General features: G+C 46.5%; 1 protein-coding gene across 8 annotated transcripts in view; it reads left to right on the top strand.

Moving 5' to 3' along the window:
- WDR59 (WD repeat domain 59) overlaps positions 1-18,989 on the top strand; it is a 50,857-nt gene extending 31,868 nt beyond the window's left edge. For 4 of the 8 annotated variants that reach the window (XM_061375842.1, XM_061375838.1, XM_061375841.1 and 1 more), the window contains 9 exons: positions 3,199-3,255; positions 9,130-9,263; positions 10,748-10,829; positions 12,692-12,804; positions 13,829-13,973; positions 14,065-14,137; positions 15,698-15,824; positions 16,207-16,349; positions 17,335-18,989. In XM_061375842.1, coding sequence (XP_061231826.1) covers positions 3,199-3,255; positions 9,130-9,263; positions 10,748-10,829; positions 12,692-12,804; positions 13,829-13,973; positions 14,065-14,137; positions 15,698-15,824; positions 16,207-16,349; positions 17,335-17,570 — 1,110 coding nt within the window. In that variant the 3' untranslated portion in view covers positions 17,571-18,989. The other 4 variants (XM_061375840.1, XM_061375844.1, XR_009728844.1 and 1 more) reach the window with 4 other exon arrangements.
- The last annotated feature ends 158 nt before the right edge of the window (positions 18,990-19,147 follow it).

Below are 19,147 nucleotides of genomic sequence, written 5' to 3'. Positions count from 1 at the left end.
GGACTTTTTTAAAATAAAAGTCATTCCTACATGATTCTCCAAAGATCTTCCAGTCCACATACTTCTGGTTTAGGTGTAGGTCTTGCTGTCATTGCCGTTTACAAGCAAGGCTTTGGAGGTGAGTGGGATTGTTTCCTTCAGGGACATAGAGGGTGAGGAAGACCTGTTGGTAACTGTAGGGTGGCTGTAGTTCTGAAGCAGCTGAGGGCCTGATGTGCCTGAAGCAGATGCTGTGGGAGTAGTAGGCTGTGCAGCTTGCTCAGAAACTAGCTCTCTACTTCAGCACGGGGTGAAGTGGCTTGCAGAAGTACAGTAAGCTTCCACTGAGAGACTGGGAATTTGGGGCATTCAAGTAGTTTGCCCCTTACTATGCATGCTGAGGACACTAATCCTGCAGCAGTAGAGAGCTTCCAGGTACCCCAGGGAAAGCCGAGAGCTGTCTCCACTCTGCTGCAGTGGAACTTGGGAATTCCTGTCCTGGGAGCAGAGGGAAAGTCAGAGCCTTGAGCTCTCATCCTTCCTTGGCACCAAAAGAGGTACTGATTATCTGGTAGTGCTAGACATGACAGCTGACCTCTCTGGGACTGTGTCCTGCTTTCATGATATAAGATAGTCACTGCACTTTCTAGCCATGGAGAAACCCTCTGTCCCCATGGCAAGCTTTGCCTCCACACAGACCACAGAAGACTCTTGAGTCCCCATTCTTGTTTAACCCACACAAATTCCTTTTTGATGGGAAGAGAAAATGGTTCTGCCAGGTATAATTACAGCCTGTTCTGGTCTTTGCAGGAGAGTTTATTTAAAGAGCTGCCCCTGTCCTCTGCAGCATGCTTGTCTGTGACATATAGCTCTCTAAGATGACGGACAAGGCTAAAAATAACATGTGGAAGCAGCTTGGTGCAATTTCATGTGACCTGTCTCCCCAGCTCTTATATTGATGGCGACAAGATTTGTATCATAGGGAGGGAAGAAAATGGAGAGAGCATCGTGTAGCCAAGCTCTCTCCTTGCATACTGGATTAGGAGACGTGTGAAGGCCATAGCAGGAAGCTAGCTCAAATGTTCTTGCAGATGAAAGTTTGAAAAACAAACCTCAACTTTAACTCCTAAAGAATCAGAAAACCTTTGCTGAAGGGACATAATGTCATGGCCCCTGTTAGATCAATGTTACATGTTTTTATGTCATTTCATTGTGAGGTTTTTAAAAAGCCCAGACTCTTAAGTCTAGTTAACTCCTTGCTCTCAAGCTTGGATTTTATATTTGCGTTAAAATAGAGGTTGAAATGTTGATGTTAAACTCTCATGTTGTATAACTTCAGCCCCAAAACTGAGTTTGACAGTAGTAAGCAGGTATTTAAATCACATGTAGCAGTCCCACTGGCATCACTACCAGTAGCAAACAAGTGGAATTTGCCCATTTATAGACAGGTAATACCTCATGTTCCTGTAAAGGGAGGAGAGCTGCTGAACCCAGCAGAGATATCCTTAACTAAACCAAATAAAACTAAATCTGGCACTGAGCCTTTCTGTGCTCATCTAAATGTGTGTGTATACACATTCCTCCTCTTTTATTCACACATGCACACTCCTCCTTTCTTCCTCCTTCTCACTCATCAAAAAAAACCCATCGAACTAAAGAAAAGTAGTCAGTAGGAAGAAGCAGCTGTATCTATACTGAGGCAATGCCATCAGTGTTTCCAACCTGGATGTCTCTTAAAGAAGGTGCTGTGGCTGTGGTTCCCCCCCTACTTCAGTTAGAGGGTTGTGCCGGTGGGGACCTGGGGACAGCTCAGATTTTCCAGAGAGACAGCTCCACACAGGGGTGGGGGACAGTGATGTCCTGATGCTTCCCACTGGGGAATTGGCCAGGGCTTGGAAACTGTTGCTTCTCAGGATATCCCTCAGGCTTTGCCTGATCTCTACCTGGTGGCAGACCTCTCAGACTCACAGACGTGAAGTGGAGGTTGGCAGCAGTGGCTCACTGCAGAAGAGCAGGACTTCACAGAAGGGCTGAGCTTAGTTTTGCTGCTTCTCTGCTATACTGAATTTCTTTCAGCTAACCCATTTCTCCTTCTCTCCTTCCCCTGGTGAGGCCTGGTGGAAAAACCTGTAGCACAAGGCTGCAGTCTTCTACTCTCTCATGGCTCCCTGGCTGCAGGGTTCTCCCAGCAGCAAGATGCAAGGGAAGATATAGGCCAGGCATAGCTGATGGCCTTGACTGCCCACCATCAGCTGGAAATAAATGTAAAATACATTGCATATGACACAAATAACACTTTTTGTTGTGTTGAATTTTACAGAACTGAAACAGAACTTTGGTTTTTTTTTCCAAATGAGTGTGCAGTATGAGAGATTCCATTTGTCATTGCTTTAATACTGAGTTGCATGCTTAATGAAAGGTATGCACTTTTGTAGTGAAAGCCTACTTTGGATCTGTTCTGCATAGTCAGTCAGTGAATTTGATCACTTACTCAATCTGAAAGAGTTCCTTAACCCATGATGAAAATTTATATGTGGCGCTGCCAAGTAGCAGGCTCTCTACATCCGTTGTGATATCCTGACATGTGACTTGTATTGTTTAAAATGAAAATGAACAGTTATAGCACGTTCCAGTGAATGAAGTCCTGGAGGACACTGGATGTTAGAGATACCTGAGTAAGAAGGAGTGTTTATTTAGCTTCCTACAGATTTCTGTGCCATGGTGCTGGACAGCTGTGTTAAAAATAATGCAGTTTGCACTTGGCTGTTTTCCTCCTCATCCAAGAGGAGTAAAATTTATTAGAGTAGGAGCCTGGCATTTGAGGCACCCGGGTATTGTCCTCTGCTCAGCTGTCAATTGATGGTATGAACAAGGTCATGAAGCACATGAAGCAGTTCTGTGCTTCTTGCATTGATACAACTCTGTGTGGAAGACTGTTGAGATCTGTGTGGAAGACTGTTGAGATCTGTGGTTGGCAAAGTCTTCTGCAGAGGCTGGTGTGGGGCACAGACACAGGGCCGTAGGTAACGTATAGTACAACTGTGTGATGAAAGTGGGGATCATGGTTTGCAACTGTTCATTGTGTAACAGAACCATTTGGAAAAATATCTTTTACTCTGCTGGTTCAAGGCACTTTTCATTTCAGTCTATTTACCTTCTGTCTTTATTTTTCTTGGTGTCTTTCTTCCCTTTTCCTGGGTATAATGTTTTCACATACAGATGTCTCCTCGCTCTGCCTGGCGACGTTGGTCCATACAAGCAATTAACGACTTCCCGGTACTGTGCGCTGTGCTAATACTGTCCTTGATATAACCCTGTCTTCTGCCCAAGGGCCCAAGAATAATATGCCACCTGCCTGCCTTTGAGTAACCTGCACAGAGGTGGAGGACTTGCACTCCACACAGGGCCGAGGGCTTCAGTAAGAGCGTGTAAGTGGACAGGAGCAGACAGTAGTTTGCAGGGTACAAATACTGACCTACAACACACCTATTTTACCTGGCCTAGCAGTCAGGAAAGGATGCCAAGGGGCAGTTTGAAATGTAAGAAAAAAACAAACTCTGAATAACATAGCTGCAGAGGAGCTTAATGATTATTATGCCTCATCATTCAACTGGTGAGACTGGTATTAGAGCACCTTATTTCTGAAAAAGATGAAGCCTTGCTGGAGAGGGAGGATCACTTAAGAGCTGTGGAAGAAACAACTTGGTTAAGTTGCTGACAATGATCTGCCATAAAATGAGCTACCTGTTCTCCGTGCAGTGCATCATAAAGCCTTATTTCCCACAGCAATAAATAGAATTTCTCCTTAATTTGTGATCTCCTCCCAGCCCCAGGAATGGCACCACCCTGCATTCAGTGTGAGGGGTTGCACTTCCAGGGACTTCTTCCTGGCACCTGCCCCTCCGAGGCTGCTTTGGCAATTGTTTTCCATTAGTCAGGTCCATGTGTCTCTCAAGTTTGAATGTCATTCATGTGAACATCTTGATGATATCAGCATTGCTCAAGCTGTTCTGTAAATTTGGGTAATTACTATGTCATCACTCATCTGCCAAGCATAGGCAAAGCTTAGAAAACTTCATTTCAGTTTAAAGATTATCTCTTTAGGACTGCTTTTCATAATGTTTGTGTGAAACTTTTTTTCACAGCTGCTGTCCCTCATGCTGTCCCTTCATAAGACAACAGGGAATAAAATAGAATTCCTGTAACACCTAATTTAACCTGATAGTAGCAAATAATAGATGAAAGAAATAATTTACTTGAAGTAATTTACTTGACACCATCAAGGCTTTTGCAAAGAGCCGGTAAAGAAATGTGAGCAGTGAAGGCAGGAAATGAAGTTCTGTCTTGAATCAGGAACAGGCTGAAAGAAAGAAAACCAAGCAAGGGACTTGCCAGCTTGTGGTGTGGTAAACTGTAGTGCAGAAAGTGCCACAATTTAATTCCCTTACCACTGGCTTGGAAGGAAGAGCAAGTAGTGGTGTGATAAAGCTATAATTTTGTGTAGCATATACTTAAAAATTACATATGGATTAATACAAACCTTGAAGGTTTAAGTGTATTTATGGATAACCTTTGGAAGAGGCTAATCACATTCTCTAAAGTGGATCACAGTGCCCAAGCTGAAGGAGCAAGCATGCATGGAGAGAGTTGTGGAGTATTTGTGCAGACCAGCTGCCCCCCCTTCTGGGGTAAGAGCTCAGCATTGCTCAGGGTGCTCCGGGAAGCAAGAGACAAGTCTAGAAGGAATAATTCCACCTTCTTTCTAGGTAGTGACTGCACTTCAGAAATGCCAGTGCTTCAGGGCAGGTGCCAGCTATTAATTAATGAAAGCTCTAAGGAAATATTCCTGCTGGGGGCCACAGAAGTGCCTCTGATAGGTTGGTTGGTTTTTTTTACCCCTTTTGTGGAAGTTGCCTGGTACTGTGGGAGGTGCTGGAAATAGTAAATGTTGGGTATTTTGAAAAGAAAAATCCAGGCAGTGCTTCATGACCTGCATGGGGGAGTTAATCTGTAGGCAGTAGTTCAGAATAAAGGAGCATAGCTTTTGCAGGGAGGAAGCAATTTTTACATCTTACTTTAAAAGAAAAAATAATATTAGAAGCAGTTTGAACCTGACTTTGAGCAGGTTTATCTCTTCATTTTCTAAATGCCATATTGCAGCTTAGTCTTTGGCATCAAGTCTGTTCACTTCTGTCCACAAGATTTCCATGTGCTCAACTAATGCCACTTTATACCACAAACCCTGAAATTTTGCATCTGCTTATGCAAATAGGCTCTTTACATTTCATGATGCTGCTTACAGCACTGCCTCAGCAGGATCCAAAGACACACACACCCAACTGTTGGGCATCCTTTCCAAGCAGGCACGCAGCATTTCGGAACTACTTCTGCTGTGTACATAGTGATGATGGTGGTTGCTACGAAGCAGTTGGTGGCTTATTCTTGGGCTGTCTGTTTCTACATGTAACCCATTTACTACCATTGTTATCACCTCGGGTTGCAGGAAATTACAGCCTTAGGTATGGTAGTGCAGATACAGGCTGGCTTTTTTAGTCATTACTCAGTGCTGTTCCCACTGTCACCTTCAACCCCATGATTGTCATAAATACTCTGGTTTCTTTCCTTCTGATGCTCTGAGGAACTGATGGGTCTTAATTTACTGTCACTGTAGCTGTTTCCTTTCTGTTCTTCCTCTCCTTAAACTCTCAGGAGCAGCTGGGTAGATGCAGTTCTGCTTAACATGGATTCTAGGCTGCAGGAGGAGCTAGAAATGTCGGAGGCAGTGCAGAAAACCTGTGTCTTTGACCTTCAGCTGTCATAGTTATATTGGTGCATGCATGTTAATTTCTGCTTCAGCTCCAATTGTTATGTTCCCTGCTCCCCCCTGTGACCTGTGCTCCAGCCCCTAGGAAGAGACCTGTTTTCCACCCTACCCTAATGCCCATGAGTCTTGGTGACACCTTTAAATAACACCATAGTGAGAGCTTCCTCAGGGAGAAGAGGTGAAGCAGAAGGGAACAATGAGCCTTGTGGTGGACCTTGTCTAGACAAACCCAAGCTAGAGCCCTTCTTGCCTCTGGTAACCCCTGTTAATCGTGCTGAAATACTGCCTGGTGGAGAGCCACTCCTGTAACGAGTACCAGCAATTATTTGGCTCAAAGTAGAGCTTCTCCTGTCAGTGGTGATGGTTCCCATACTTCTGTTCATAGTTTTTTTCTAAGTTTGTTACTGTGCTGAGACAAACCTGAATTGCAAAAGAACAGACATTTTAATGTGACTTTACATTTGGCTTTAGGATTTTCTTTTGTCACAGGGGCAGGAAGCAGTCTTTGTGGCAGTGTAGTGCTGGCAGGACATATTGGCCATCAACTATCTCTACTCCAGGAGTTCCACCAGTAAAGAATTATGGCATCCCTTTTTGCCAGTAAATAGGCAGTGCTTAGAGGAAGAAAACAGGACAATTTTGTTGTGAGTCCAAGTTCTCAGGGGATTCTGGTACATGTAGTGTCTTCATTTGTCTGGTGATATGCTAACAGCAAGAACTGGAAACCATTCATGGGGTCTCTTTTCCATTGTCATCCTCATTTGTTGTCATTCTCCTCAAAACAACAACAGCAAAAAAGTGACTGAATTACCTGTGGAAAGTGATTCGTGTTGTCCATGTTTCTAGCCTTTGAAATGCCTGTTAGGAGGCTTCTTCAGTCTGCTCTTGCAGAGGACAGGAGCAGGTTGAATCTGTTTCTGAGGATGGGACAGAGAACTTGCCTCTGACAGAGGGAATTCTCCATAGTCTGCGAGTCTTGGGGGCAGCTGGCTTATGGATGGTCAGGAGGTGGCAAGTTGCTCTCCAAATTCCTGCCAAGCTTTAGAAGACCCCTGGTGATATTGCTGCAGAATGTGGTTGTGCATCTGCAAGCCTGGGTCCAAGTACCTGCTCAAACACAGCACAAATAACAGCTTTGGTTGTGAGGAGCCTGGTAGCCCTTCCAGGACAGTGGCTGAGCACTGCATTTCCCTGCTGGGGTTCCCAGGCTTTGCACAAATATTGGTTTTGGCAGCATCAGTAGCTCTTCACCGAAGCTAGCGGACAGCATTTGGCTGTCCTGACAAGGAATGAGGTACAGGTGCCACTTTTATTTGGGAACCTTTTTGTAATACAGCCCACATCCTTCAGCATGGGGAGGGTAGCTATGCTTTTAGGTATTATCAAAAGAGGTATAGTCTGCCTGATGAGAAGAGAGTCAGAGGTAAATCAAACTGCCTTCACTAGGAACTGATGGATTCCAGAGAGATTGATCTCCCACCTGACCACACTCTATCCAGTTTCTACTGCACAGCACTTCTCAGAGTGATGTAGCAGATAAATACTGCAGGCAAACTCTGCTTGAATGGATTAGGACTTGAGGGGACATGGCAGAGATCAGAATCATATCCTAGTCAGCCTCCTAGCACTGAATGCTGACATCCCTGTTTCCACCACCATTTGGCACCTCTGTATATTGGGCAGCTTGCACACTCTGCTTCCCTTTCCTCTGGGGATCAGTGGAAGATCAGGGGAACTGGTGATGCTCTTACGTGGGCAACTCAGGCAAAATCCACCTCTTTGAGGTCTGAAATGCCTCCTTCGTTTACTGTCAAGTCTGTTCTTGAGCTTCTGAGCCTCAGTCACCCACTGTCCATAGTGGCTTCAGGAGCATGTCCATTTTGCTTCTTGTGACGTGCTAGTAGCATGTGCGCTGAGCAGAGCAAGACCTCAGCACATTGGCTTGAGCTTGGGCCAGGCAGGCAGTGAAGGAGGAATTAATTTCTTAAGACCTAAGGAGGTGTTTTTCTCTAGTGAGTTTTTTTTAAGGGCATTTTGTGACTATGATGAGCTTGCTCAGGTTCCGCAGGACTATGTATGATGGTAGTTTGGTACCCAGCCGTCCCAGACCTGGCCTAACATCCACAGTAGAGGTGATCCAATTGTAGGTCCAAGTCCTGCCCTTCCTGTAGCCTAGCCTGCTCTTTAGGAGCATGGAGGTGTTGTCTTGCAGAACTGTCACCATAGGGCTGGTTTGCTGGCCCATCAAAGGAGCTGTTTGCTTCAGATAGGGATCTAGGAAGCCCCACAAGTGCCTTAGAATACCCTGCATAACTTGGCGTGACCAGGATACTTCCACGTAGGAGCATCAACTCTGTGTGTCAGTGAGGGAACAAGCCATAGGGGAGCAGCACTGCAAAGCATTCTTTGTTGCTGTGGGAAATGCTGCATAGCAGCCAGTAGAGCTCCAGTGCCTTCTGCCTGTTGCGCTGCCATGCATCCTCTCATCCCTCTTCCTCCTCACCCTCCTAGAGTGAGGAGCTGGAAGAGCTCAGGGTACTAGGCAAATACTCTATGGTGTTTCATACAGCCAAGGTAGCTTTATGCAGCTTGGCATTAATGTGATTTCCATGTCTGTTATGGAGAGTATCTGGGAATCTTGGCTTCTTGGTTTTGTTCCCTTGTGGTGATTCCTCTTCTCCCTTCTCCCCACCACCTTATGTCCTAAGCCAGCTGTAAGTAGCTGTGAGCATAGTAGCTAGGAAAACTTGGGTCCTGCTTTATCATCTGCCAGTTGCTTTTCTGAAGCTGTTGATAAAGCAGGAGGTGGGACCCCCGCTGTGTGAAGCTAAACAGAGGTTTACTCAAACACTGAAAGGACAGACCAAAACAGGCTCTGGAGCTGTCAGTTTGCCCTGAAGCTAAGGGCAAGCGAAAGCTGCCTCCATACGTCTCTGTGCTGAAGTTGGCTGAATTCAGCAGTGGTCTGTGCGCAGAGGGTTTCCAGACCAGACCTCTAATGAGAATGATAATTGAGCCATCCTCCTGCCAAACCTGCCCAGGTTTGATTGGCATCCTGAGGCCAATTTATTCTCTTATTGGCTTTCACAAAATACTTTTTGAGTGAGTTTGACCTTGAGCTTGCTGCCTTGACCCGTTTTTCACTTCTACAGATGGAGATGCTTGTTCTCCTGGGCATGTCATGGATGTTTTCCAGGGTAACAAAGAGCCTTCTGAAAGGCAGGTTTGGGTGCTGCTTGCATTATTCCTGACCCTAGTGCTTTTTTCCATGGCCCAAGAAGCCTGCTGTCCTCCTCCCCAGTAACACGTTGCAATTTGTTATGCAGAAATCAAGGAGGTGGAAAAGCAAACGAGAGGGGACAGATGCCAACAACCGACCCATTAAAGCTGCTGGGAAGGTTATTATCCAAGATATTTCCTGCTTGCTGCCTGTCCACAAGCTGCTGGGAGAGCTCTATGTGTGAGTATGTATGGGCTGGCATCCTTTCCCAAATCAAAGCAGCTGGTTTTGGCTGTGCTTTACTCCTGGTATCAGTCAGCCCCAATCTTTGCGTGCTTCTGTACTTTCTTCCTCTGTTCCTGCATTGCTGCTTTATCATGGTATCCCTCTGCCTGTGGGGTGGACTTGACTTCTATAAATGTGAAAAGTGTGACGAATAAATTTGTTCTGGGGTGTTGTATAGAGAGTTTGAACTGGTGCTCCAGCACCATCATTGCAAATCTTACTAGTTTGCAGCTTGAGAGAAGTTATCAGTACAAATTCCTTTTCAAATCTCATGTTAAACTCCACACTTAAATGTACAGGCTTAAAAATACCAATAAATGCACATTTCATACTGTACACCTGTTAATATCTCATAAGATGTTTTCATTTCAGAAGTATTTGGAATACCCCATTCACTTGGAGATTTGGTTGTACATGCCAGTGTCTGTACAGCAATTTTTTTTTGCTTTAATGGAAAAGATGGAGAAGTTCTGTGATTTTTTTGGTTGTTTGGTGAAGGTTTTTTTAAGGACAAGGGGCTTCTTTTTCCAAACTCTCTATTTCAGATAGTTACAAAATCTCTGTTCCTGGTTTTTTTTTTTCTTTAGTTTTGGTAATACTGCCTCATCCTTCACAGAATTTCCAATTTATGGACATTAAGGGAAGAAGCAGGTGTCCCTTCTTAGAGGAGACAGAAGGGTATGGGAAGAGAGAGAAAATAAAAGTATCCCATGTCAGGTTTTTTTCTGTATTATTAGAAAAACAGTGGTCTTTGAAAAAAACTGTTGGACCTTTCCACTCTGGATATCTCATGTGTGAACATCCTGACCTTTTTCCATTTACTGTAAGATCTTAAGCAGTAAAAGTGCCACATGTCTCGGGAAGAATTCTGACAATAAGAAGGAAAGCCCACATGGGTTTCCTCAGGCCACCTTGCCAACCTCTCAGAGACTCCGCAGTGATTGTGTTATCCTAACTGCTGAGCAGGCTGAAGACCAGCCTGCTTCTCCTCAGCATGCCACTGTCTCAGTCCAGGTCAGTCAGAGCAGACCAATTGGCTGAATGGACACAAAGACCACGTAACTGATGGCACCAGCTTCTAGGGACAAAAATAGATCTTGGCTTAGGGGTATTCTGGTACAAGTTTGGTCAGGTATCTCCTTCGAGATGGTGCTTCTTAGGATCAGCCCCAGCTAGTTTGGAAGCTGGACTTGATGTGCGGTGTGTTAGTGAAGATGAACAGTGGGAGAAGGATGGCAGTGATCCCTGAATAAGCAAAGGAAGCAATGGGATCCCGGCTATGCTAGGAGGTTTGTATTGATCACGAAATTTTTAGCTACTCGCTGCTGTCAGTACTACTTTTCCCCCATCCCTCCCCACCTTTATAGGTAATGTGGGGTTTAGCATGGGTTTTTCTTTTTATTTTTACTTTCATAGGTAACTGAGCTCTCTCTTTTTAGACTAAATGTGAATAATATCCAGGAGACTTGCCAGAAGAATGCTGCCTCAGCCTTGGCTGTGGGACGGAGGGACCTTGTACAGGTATGGCATTGAATCGGAGCTCTTCCTCAGCATGCTGTGCTACCTTCAAATGACTTGTGCTCTCACCTTGATACCCAAACAGCCACCTGGGTTGAGCAGTTATTCCAGGGAATTTCCAATTTGTGAACCAAGGCCTGTTTAAGAGCCACAGAGGTGGTCTCTATCTCACTGACTCTCGGCATCTAGAGATTCCTTCCCAGGGCTGCAAGCAGATTGTTTTATGCCCTTTGTCAAACTGAGTGAAGCACATTTTTCAGGGAATTCCTGCAGGCAAGGTGAGGAATGCAGCCTGCTTCTGAGTCAGTGAATGGAGTAACTGTGCACAGAGCTGCCGAGCTGCTGTCAGCATTTTGATGGGTGGTTTTTTTTACTTCTCTCTTATGCATAATGGTTCCCATTGTTTGGTATTCATCTGCATTGGCACTGGGTGCCAACTGCAACCCGCTTCTCCACAGAAGTCTGAACCCAGGAACCCAGCCCCAAAATGGGGCTGGCTACTTGCCTGCAGCTAGTAACAGGAGAAAAATTGATGTTGTAGCACATCTTTTGCTGTGTGATTAGTCCATTGCAACAGGCAGAACATTTGACAGGAGACAGGAGTATCTGAAAGATACAGGAGCTGGCACTGCCAGAGGAGCGGTACTCTACTCCTGAGCATTTGGCTTTTCCTAGACCTGGGCAGGGAACATGCATAGGCTTACCTCATCTAAGCAGAAACAAACTAAAGCTGTTGTCTCGCTTCTTGGTGGGTTCTCCTGGAGCTGGAGAGAGGAGGTAGGTCTGGGTCCTCTTTGTCAATGCTTCATCTTGCCCGCTCGTTTGCCCACATAGGACCAGAGCTTGGGTGGAATAACTTTTGCAAGCTTCCTCTGAGATACCTCTCTTTCTTGCTTGTTTTTCCCTGTCCTGTGTAACTCCACTCTGTGTTGCAGCTTGCCCCATTCCTAGCAGGTAAGGATGTTTGAGTTGCAGGTTACATGTAAGATGTACTCCATAGCAGTGTAGGAAGTGGCATCTTACCAATTTCCTTTCTTTGCTCTCTTGTACTCAGCCCCATCTTTGGTTTTGGTTTCTCTCCTGTTTCTGGTTTCCCAGTGAGCAGCTGGGGGCTGCTGCTCCTGGCTGTTCTTCCTGTTTGGAGCATGTGGGTTTTCTTTACTTTTCCATGCTACCGGCTCTGACTTCTGCAGTCTTTCCAGCACAATTTTCCTGTTCTCTTTCTCATTCCAAACTAGGAGCTATGCTTTTCCTTGTAATATTCTAATTGCCCCAGTTTAAAAGGCGTAACAGACAAAAACAGTCCTAGAGCAGCAGTATAGAGGCTGAAAAGATTAACTGTTTTCAGAGTGGAGTACATAAATGAATGAGAAATATCATGTGAAATAGCTAAACTATTGGAGTAGAAATGGCAAATTTGTACTCTTGACCGCACTGGGCTGTGCTGGGAGAACAGAGATGATCAGTAACACAACTAATCAAAAGATACTGGTGAATGACTGGATGAAAAGTAAACTTTCAGCCACCAGACGTTTCTGAACCCAGAACAGTATCAAAACTAAAACTAAACCCTTTTGAGGTTTGTTACTATAAAGTGCACTAGTAGGTCTGTTAAGTTACCCTGAGTGTTAGACTGTTCTTCAAGGTTTAACTCAAACCTAAAGCAAGTGAAACAGAAAAAGCTTTGGGTTTGTGTTACTACGTGTATTATTTGTGACATAGAGGCTGAAACTGCTCCTGCCTGCTAGGAAAAAAAAAAAAAGCTCCATTATTACCTGTCTGCGAGGGAATTTGTACACACCTATGCCCTGAGAGTATGGTTGTTTCTAATTGTAGCTTTGATGCTTTTCCTTCCTGTCTGCCAGGTTTGGTCACTGGCCATGGTAGCCACTGATCTCTGTCTTGGACCAAAGTCTGACCCAGATTTGGAGATACCTTGGGCACAACATCCATTTGGACGTCAATTACTGGAGTCCCTGTAGGTGTCTGAATGCCGGGGAGGGGTTGGGGAATGGTTGCTGAAGCAAAGCCCTCCATAAATAACTATGTACCTGGTAGAAAGGTGTCATTTCAGATTTGGAGTAGTGTAGTGTCACAGCATGTATATTCACTTCTAAAGCTTGATGTACAAGAAGGGAAACTGCAAGTGTGTTTATGACATACAGGAGGCAGCATTTGGCCTCAGTCTAGCACCCAGGTCGTCTTTGGCTGACACTGATCAATAGGCCAGGTGCAGTTGGAGCTCTGCTTTCCAGCATTTACACAATGCCTGACTTAGGCATTTTGGTTTTCTGCTCCCTACCCAAATGAGGGTGTTGGTGCAGCTGCTTTTTCCACCTTCAGATTCGCTGTTGCCGTATAAACATGAGGGAAACCATTCCACTGGTCTCAAAGCCAAGTATTAGCTGCAGATGACTTTCTGCCATTGAATCTCTTTAGGAGAGGACATAATTAGTAGTTGATATTATCTCAGTATACCCTAATTGGAGACACAGGATTTGTGAGGTGTACTTTGGCATTACTGTTGCTTGACGTAGCTCTTTCCTGCTATGTGGCAGTGGTGGGAGGGGAGCGCAGTCTTCAGAGCAAGCCAGAAGCTTCACGGCCACCCAGAAAACCTGTGGTCCACAAGGCAAAACAGGTTTTCTCAGAAAGACATTGTAGCTGGGGGTGAGTCTAATGGCTGCAGCTTTTAAAATCAGTTCTGTGGATGTTGTTCCTGGAGCTGCCCAAACTTGGGATAATCAGGGCATGAGTACTGCTGTATTCCCAGAGCTGCCATCTTTCTCTGGCCTGTGAGCGTGCTCAGGAGGAGGACTGGCTCCTCAATGACAGAACAGAAAGGACAACTGAGTCCTTCAGAGCATACATGCCTTGTCTGGTCAGTAATGTATCCCAAGTTGGTTTAGACAAGAGGCTCAGAATTAGTTGCCATGCAGTCTGAATACTTTTGCCACTGAATTCTGCCCAGTCCCACACTGTGTGTCCTTTTCATTTCACAGGCTGGCTCATTACTCTCAGCTCCACGATGTGCAGACCCTGGCTATGCTCTGTAGCGTGTTTGAAGCCCAATCCAGGCTACAAGGGTGCCCAAACTCTGGCCCTTTTCCTCCTCGTGCCTCCAACCTGGCCTCCCACAGCCGATATGTATGATTGCCGGTTCTTCCCCATTTGTCTCGACTATCTGTGAGCATTGCTCATATAGGTACCATGATTTCCTCTCCTTTCCTCTCAACAGCCCAGCTTTACTTCCTCTGGTTCCTGTTCCAGCATGTCAGATCCTGGACTTGGCACTGGAGGCTGGAGCATAGGTATGAAGACCTGGGTAGGAAATAGCAGGATCTCCCTCCCTTCTGGCCTGGATTTTAGATGGCTTCTGCTCCTTCCTCCCTGTGGGGGAAGAAAGGTTGTGATTATAAATGTACTGTGCTAGAGTACATTTCCAGAGTTTGGCCCATGTGATGGGACTCCGTGGTTGGAAGTGAGCAGGTCTTGCAGTAACCATGTCAGTGCTCATGCAGTCCTGCCCCTTCTAACTTCTGTAGAATGCTGTGCCACTAGGCTTTGGAGGAATTGTTGCAAACACCCTAGACGTACCCATCTAGGCCCTTGGATCTCAGGTTAACCGAGAGCCAAGACCTCCCACTGTTGCCTTTTCCAGTGGGAGCCAAGTAAAGAGACAGACCAGTTTGTACTGTTTTGCTTCCAGTGTGGCTATAGGAAGCACTTAAGGTGACTGCCTCGATTGAGGCTGTTATCCATGCCAACTCCTCCTGGTATTTTTCTTGGTCTACACGTGTCTGGACGTGGTTCCCAGGATTTTAGCCCCATTACCTTCCCAGGGATAAGGTAGGGCTAAGTGCTGTGCAGTTCCCTGGGTCCTTGTGCTTGTCTTTGAAGACAGCAGTGACATTTTCTTTCTTCAGACCTCAGGCACTTCTTCCAGTCACCACAATCATTCAGCAGTTATCAAGAGTGTCCTCGCAGTGTCATCAGCCAGCTAATTCCACAGGGTTCAGGGGGAGCAAAAGGAGTGCTGTGCTTTCTCCTGTCACTGGAAAAACAGCAGCAGTTGAGAAGGCTGTGGTTATCTCATGTTCTTGGTGCCATGAAATACCCACAGGCTTAACGAGGTTTTCTGCTGAGCTCCAAAGGTGTCAAAGACAAATCATTCTTCAGAGCTTCAGTGTCAGAGTTGAAGCTGTTGGCTAATTCCTTGTGATACACACGGCCGGGGCAGCATCTGCATTGTTAGCACCAAAGCTGTAACTTTTCAGGGTGATATGAGGGCATCTGTGATGTGAGGAAGAGCAGAGAATGGTACTTAGTGTAGTTGTTTATGTCTTGTAGCCATTATTAATAGTCTTCTCCCTGTGCCAAGGGCAATACCTCCCATAGAGAGGTCCCTTCACATAACTGCAGCCCTTGTGATGAGATTTCCTCACTCTCTAGGAAAGAGACTGGAAGGACTCTCCTGTCTCCTTCCAAGTCTGCCAGGGATAACATTCCCAAGCAAACTCCATGGGATTGAATGCCTGATTACTTGCTGTCTAAAGTGGAAAAAAGCAAAAGGGATTCCCCCATGTTAGATTTCTTTGCCTGATGATCCCCATTCCCATCTTGTCACCCGAAGAGTAATTTGTCCTTGCCCATGGCATGGGGGTTGGAACTAGATGATCTTTAAGGTCCCTTTCAACCCAAACCAGTCTACGATTCCAAGTGCAGTAGAAGCACTTGGCAAATAGAGATGGTCACTTAGTTTTCTAAGCTAGTGGTCTTCCATGTTTCCTTCCCCACCTTGGTTTTGATGAGGTTATGCTCATGAGCACTGTACTTTCTGAGGTGTGCTCACAGCCTTTTGATGCTTGCAGCAAACAAAGACACAGAGCAGGCCTCCACTCCCTGGTGTGAGTCTTCTCCAGATGACTTCCGCTATGGAAACCTAACGTATCCCGATCATCGGGAGCGTGAGAAAGACCAGCATGAGAAGAACAAAAGGTAGGGTGTCTCGGGGGCACTTAGGGGTGTGTTACTCTGTACCCAAGTCAGCTAAAACACTATAGCCAGGTCTCTGTTGGTGCTGTGAAGTACCACACCTGCTCCTGGACCTTTTCATTTGGAGAAGCTTCATACTGCAGATCAACTCTGCTTGAATGGCATATGATACATCTACAAGTGGCCATGGTGGGGGCCCCAGTGGACAGTGCACCCACTGAGTCCACACCCTTCAGTGTAGAAGTGGAGGCCAGACCTATTAGTGTTCAGCCAGGTTGTCAGCAGCACATGGGAAGTAATCTCCTCTCCTAGCAAGTGTTACCTGGTTGTATAGACATCACTGGGAAAAGGATTGCAGCCACTGGGTGGATGTTTATTCCTCTAGGCTCCTGGATCCTGCCAACACTCAGCAGTTTGATGACTTTAAGAAGTGCTATGGAGAAATCCTTTACCGCTGGGGCCTGCGAGAGAAGAGGGCTGAGGTTCTCAAGTTTGTCTCTTGTCCTCCTGATCCCCACAAAGGAATTGGTGAGTGCCTTCTTCAATCTGCTCCTGCTGCCAGGCAGAGTCCCAGCTCTGCCTCAGGAGCATAGGAACACAGTAGGTAGGATGCAAAGTGTCCATCATGCTGCCCAGAGGTTTGCTCTGCCGAGAGATGGGTTTGGCTGCTTCTCAGCTCTGCTTGGAGATGAGGCTTGCAGATGTTAGTTCAAGGGTTTGATGTTGGTTCAAGGGCTTTGTAGACAGTAATACATCTCCAGCAAAGCTGGAAAAGTACACACTGTTACACTAGTGATATTAAGCTGTTTATGCTGGTGGCCATTCTTTATTCCCTCTGAAGAATAAAGAGCCCAGACATGCACTGTCCTAATTTGTGAATCTGGGCTGATGTCTCCTTCTAGTGCCTTATTGGAAGATCTCTTAACTGTGCCAATAGGCATATAGAACTTTCATTCCAAAATTTTTCCAGCAGTGTAGGTGCCCAGAACTGCTGCTTAAGGGCAGCTGCCAAAGTGCCTTCTTCCTGGGCCTCTGGGAAAAGGTGCACCTAACCTGGGAGGAAAGATGGAGGAGAGATGCCAGGGAATTAGTAGCTGTCTCAGCTTGGCACCTGAAACTCCTCCTGGGAAGTAACTGGAGGGAAAATTGGTGGTGAGTTTGACCATTGCCATTGCCCTTCCATGGCTGACAGCCATGGCACTGATACCAGACTGAAACAGCTAACAGATATGTGACTGCCCCATCCCTGGCAGTGTTCAAGGCCAGCCTGGACGGGGCTTGGAGCAGCCTGCTCTAGTGGAAGGTGTCCCTGCCTGTGGCAGGGGGTTGGAACTGGGCGAGCTTTAAGGTCCTTTCCAACCCAAACCATTCCATGATTCTATGATATTCTCCCACTGTGGAGGAGGTTTGAGGCCAATCTCTTGGGCAGCGAGTTTGGGGGCCTCTTCTGTTGAACGGGGGGCTGTGTGCAGGGCTGCCAGCACTAACTCTCTGTTTGTTTCCCTGCTGCCAGAGTTCGGTGTGTACTGCAGCCACTGCCGCAGCGAGGTGCGCGGTACCCAGTGCGCCATCTGCAAGGGCTTCACCTTCCAGTGCGCTATCTGTCACGTGGCCGTGCGAGGCTCCTCCAATTTCTGCTTGACGTGTGGACACGGGGGCCACACCAGCCATATGATGGAGTGGTTTCGCACACAGGAGGTGTGCCCTACGGGCTGCGGGTGCCACTGCCTGCTTGAGAGCACCTTCTGAGCAGGGCTGGCATCCCGTGAGCTGCACTTACTCTTTTAATTCCCAAGTGATGGTGAGCCAGCTCTGCTCCACAGCGTGTCTGGAGGAGATGCCACAGGGAGCTGAATCAGGGTGTCCTGGTGATGCACTGCAGTGACATATACAAGTGCTTCCAATATTCCTACACTTGTTGCTTTCAGACTGATTTGACCAAATTCCCTGTGTCCATTGCTGGCAATAGATGCCAGTCCAAAAAACAATTGCTCCCTTCTGCAAAAGGGTGTATGAATATTTGCTTGTCTTTATGGGGATGAAGAGGTGCTAAAAAGCTTCTTTGGAAAGGGCTCTCATGGCAGAGCCAAACTTTCTTCAGCTGCATAGTGTCTTTACAGGGCCTCCAAGGGAGCCAAATAGTTAAAGCAGAAATAATTCACAAGCCACAGTGAGCTCCAAAGGCGAACTGTGAACTGGGCTTAGAGAGCAGTCCGTAGGACTGCTTGGAGTTGCTTTAGGAAGCAGCAAGGTTTGGTTTTTTTGAATGGCTGTTTACATTTATTAGATTATCCCATAAAGCAAGAGTAAAATCCTGGAAAGTGACATTTTTTAGGATTACTTCCTAAATAGCTTCCCCATCACGGGTCTGTACCTGTGGCTGGTGTGTAAAGCCCCACCGTGTGCCCAGGGTCACTGGGATTAGTTCCTTTCTTCCAGCAGTTTTAGTCCTGTTACTCTTAAAGTGTCTCCATCTACTGCTCTGACTTGGTGATATAATGCACTTTAACTTGCCTGTCCCTGCCTTGTCAGTGATGCTGCCTTCTGAGTCTGGGATTCATGCAGCATTTCCATGGGTGTTGGCACCTGAGGTGGTTTCAGAAAGCCTTTGCTTCCCTACTGAGCTTGGTCCGTGCAACTCCTTTTGACTCTTGCTCTCCACGCTGTATGAGGAAAATCTGTGAATAAGTTGAGATTTGCTGACAGTGTGCTTGAGTGGCAAGGCTTCTGAGATGGGGAGCAATTTTGACGGGAAACGGGGTTTTAGAAGGGTGGTGGGATTCATGGAGGCAAAAGGTTTGTGCCTTTTCTCCCTGTGGAGCTTCAGTAGGAGAATGTACCGGATTGATCTGTCTGTTTGGGGCTGTGCCCCTGGGCACTCCCATCCCAGGGATGCTGCTGTGTGGTTGTGTGCATGCCCTGTGCACCTTGAGCTCCTCTGAGTAGGCTTCAGCCTGAGCTTTGGCTTTGGGCAAATGCATGGTGAGGGCTGAACCCGCTGGAGTTACTACCATGCCATGCCAGCACTGATCCCAGTTTCCTGTGCTTGCCTGTTGCGCAGGGCCACGTGCCGTGCCTGCTCCCAGCCTTCGTGACAGCTTTGCTGTGGAATAAACAGATGGGTGTATCTGAAAACATTATACCATTAAAGATATTTTTTTAAGTGCTCTTCTGGTAGAACTTGGTGTTGCTGTGCTGGTTCTCCCTCCATAGGGAGCCCTCTGCATCTCTCCCTCCCAGTGTGGTGGTCACTGCTGCACCCATAGCCCTCTCCCTGCACCCCAAATTGGGATCCTGCTCTGGATACCTGCACACAGCAGGTCCAG

This window comes from Neopsephotus bourkii, unplaced genomic scaffold, assembly GCF_033783945.1.
Source record: "Neopsephotus bourkii isolate Nb327-2 ecotype Australia unplaced genomic scaffold, CSIRO-AGI_Nbou_v1 NB_1678, whole genome shotgun sequence".
In the NCBI taxonomy this organism is placed as follows: Eukaryota; Metazoa; Chordata; class Aves; order Psittaciformes; family Psittacidae; genus Neopsephotus; species Neopsephotus bourkii.
This window is presented reverse-complemented; position numbering and strand designations above follow the sequence as displayed.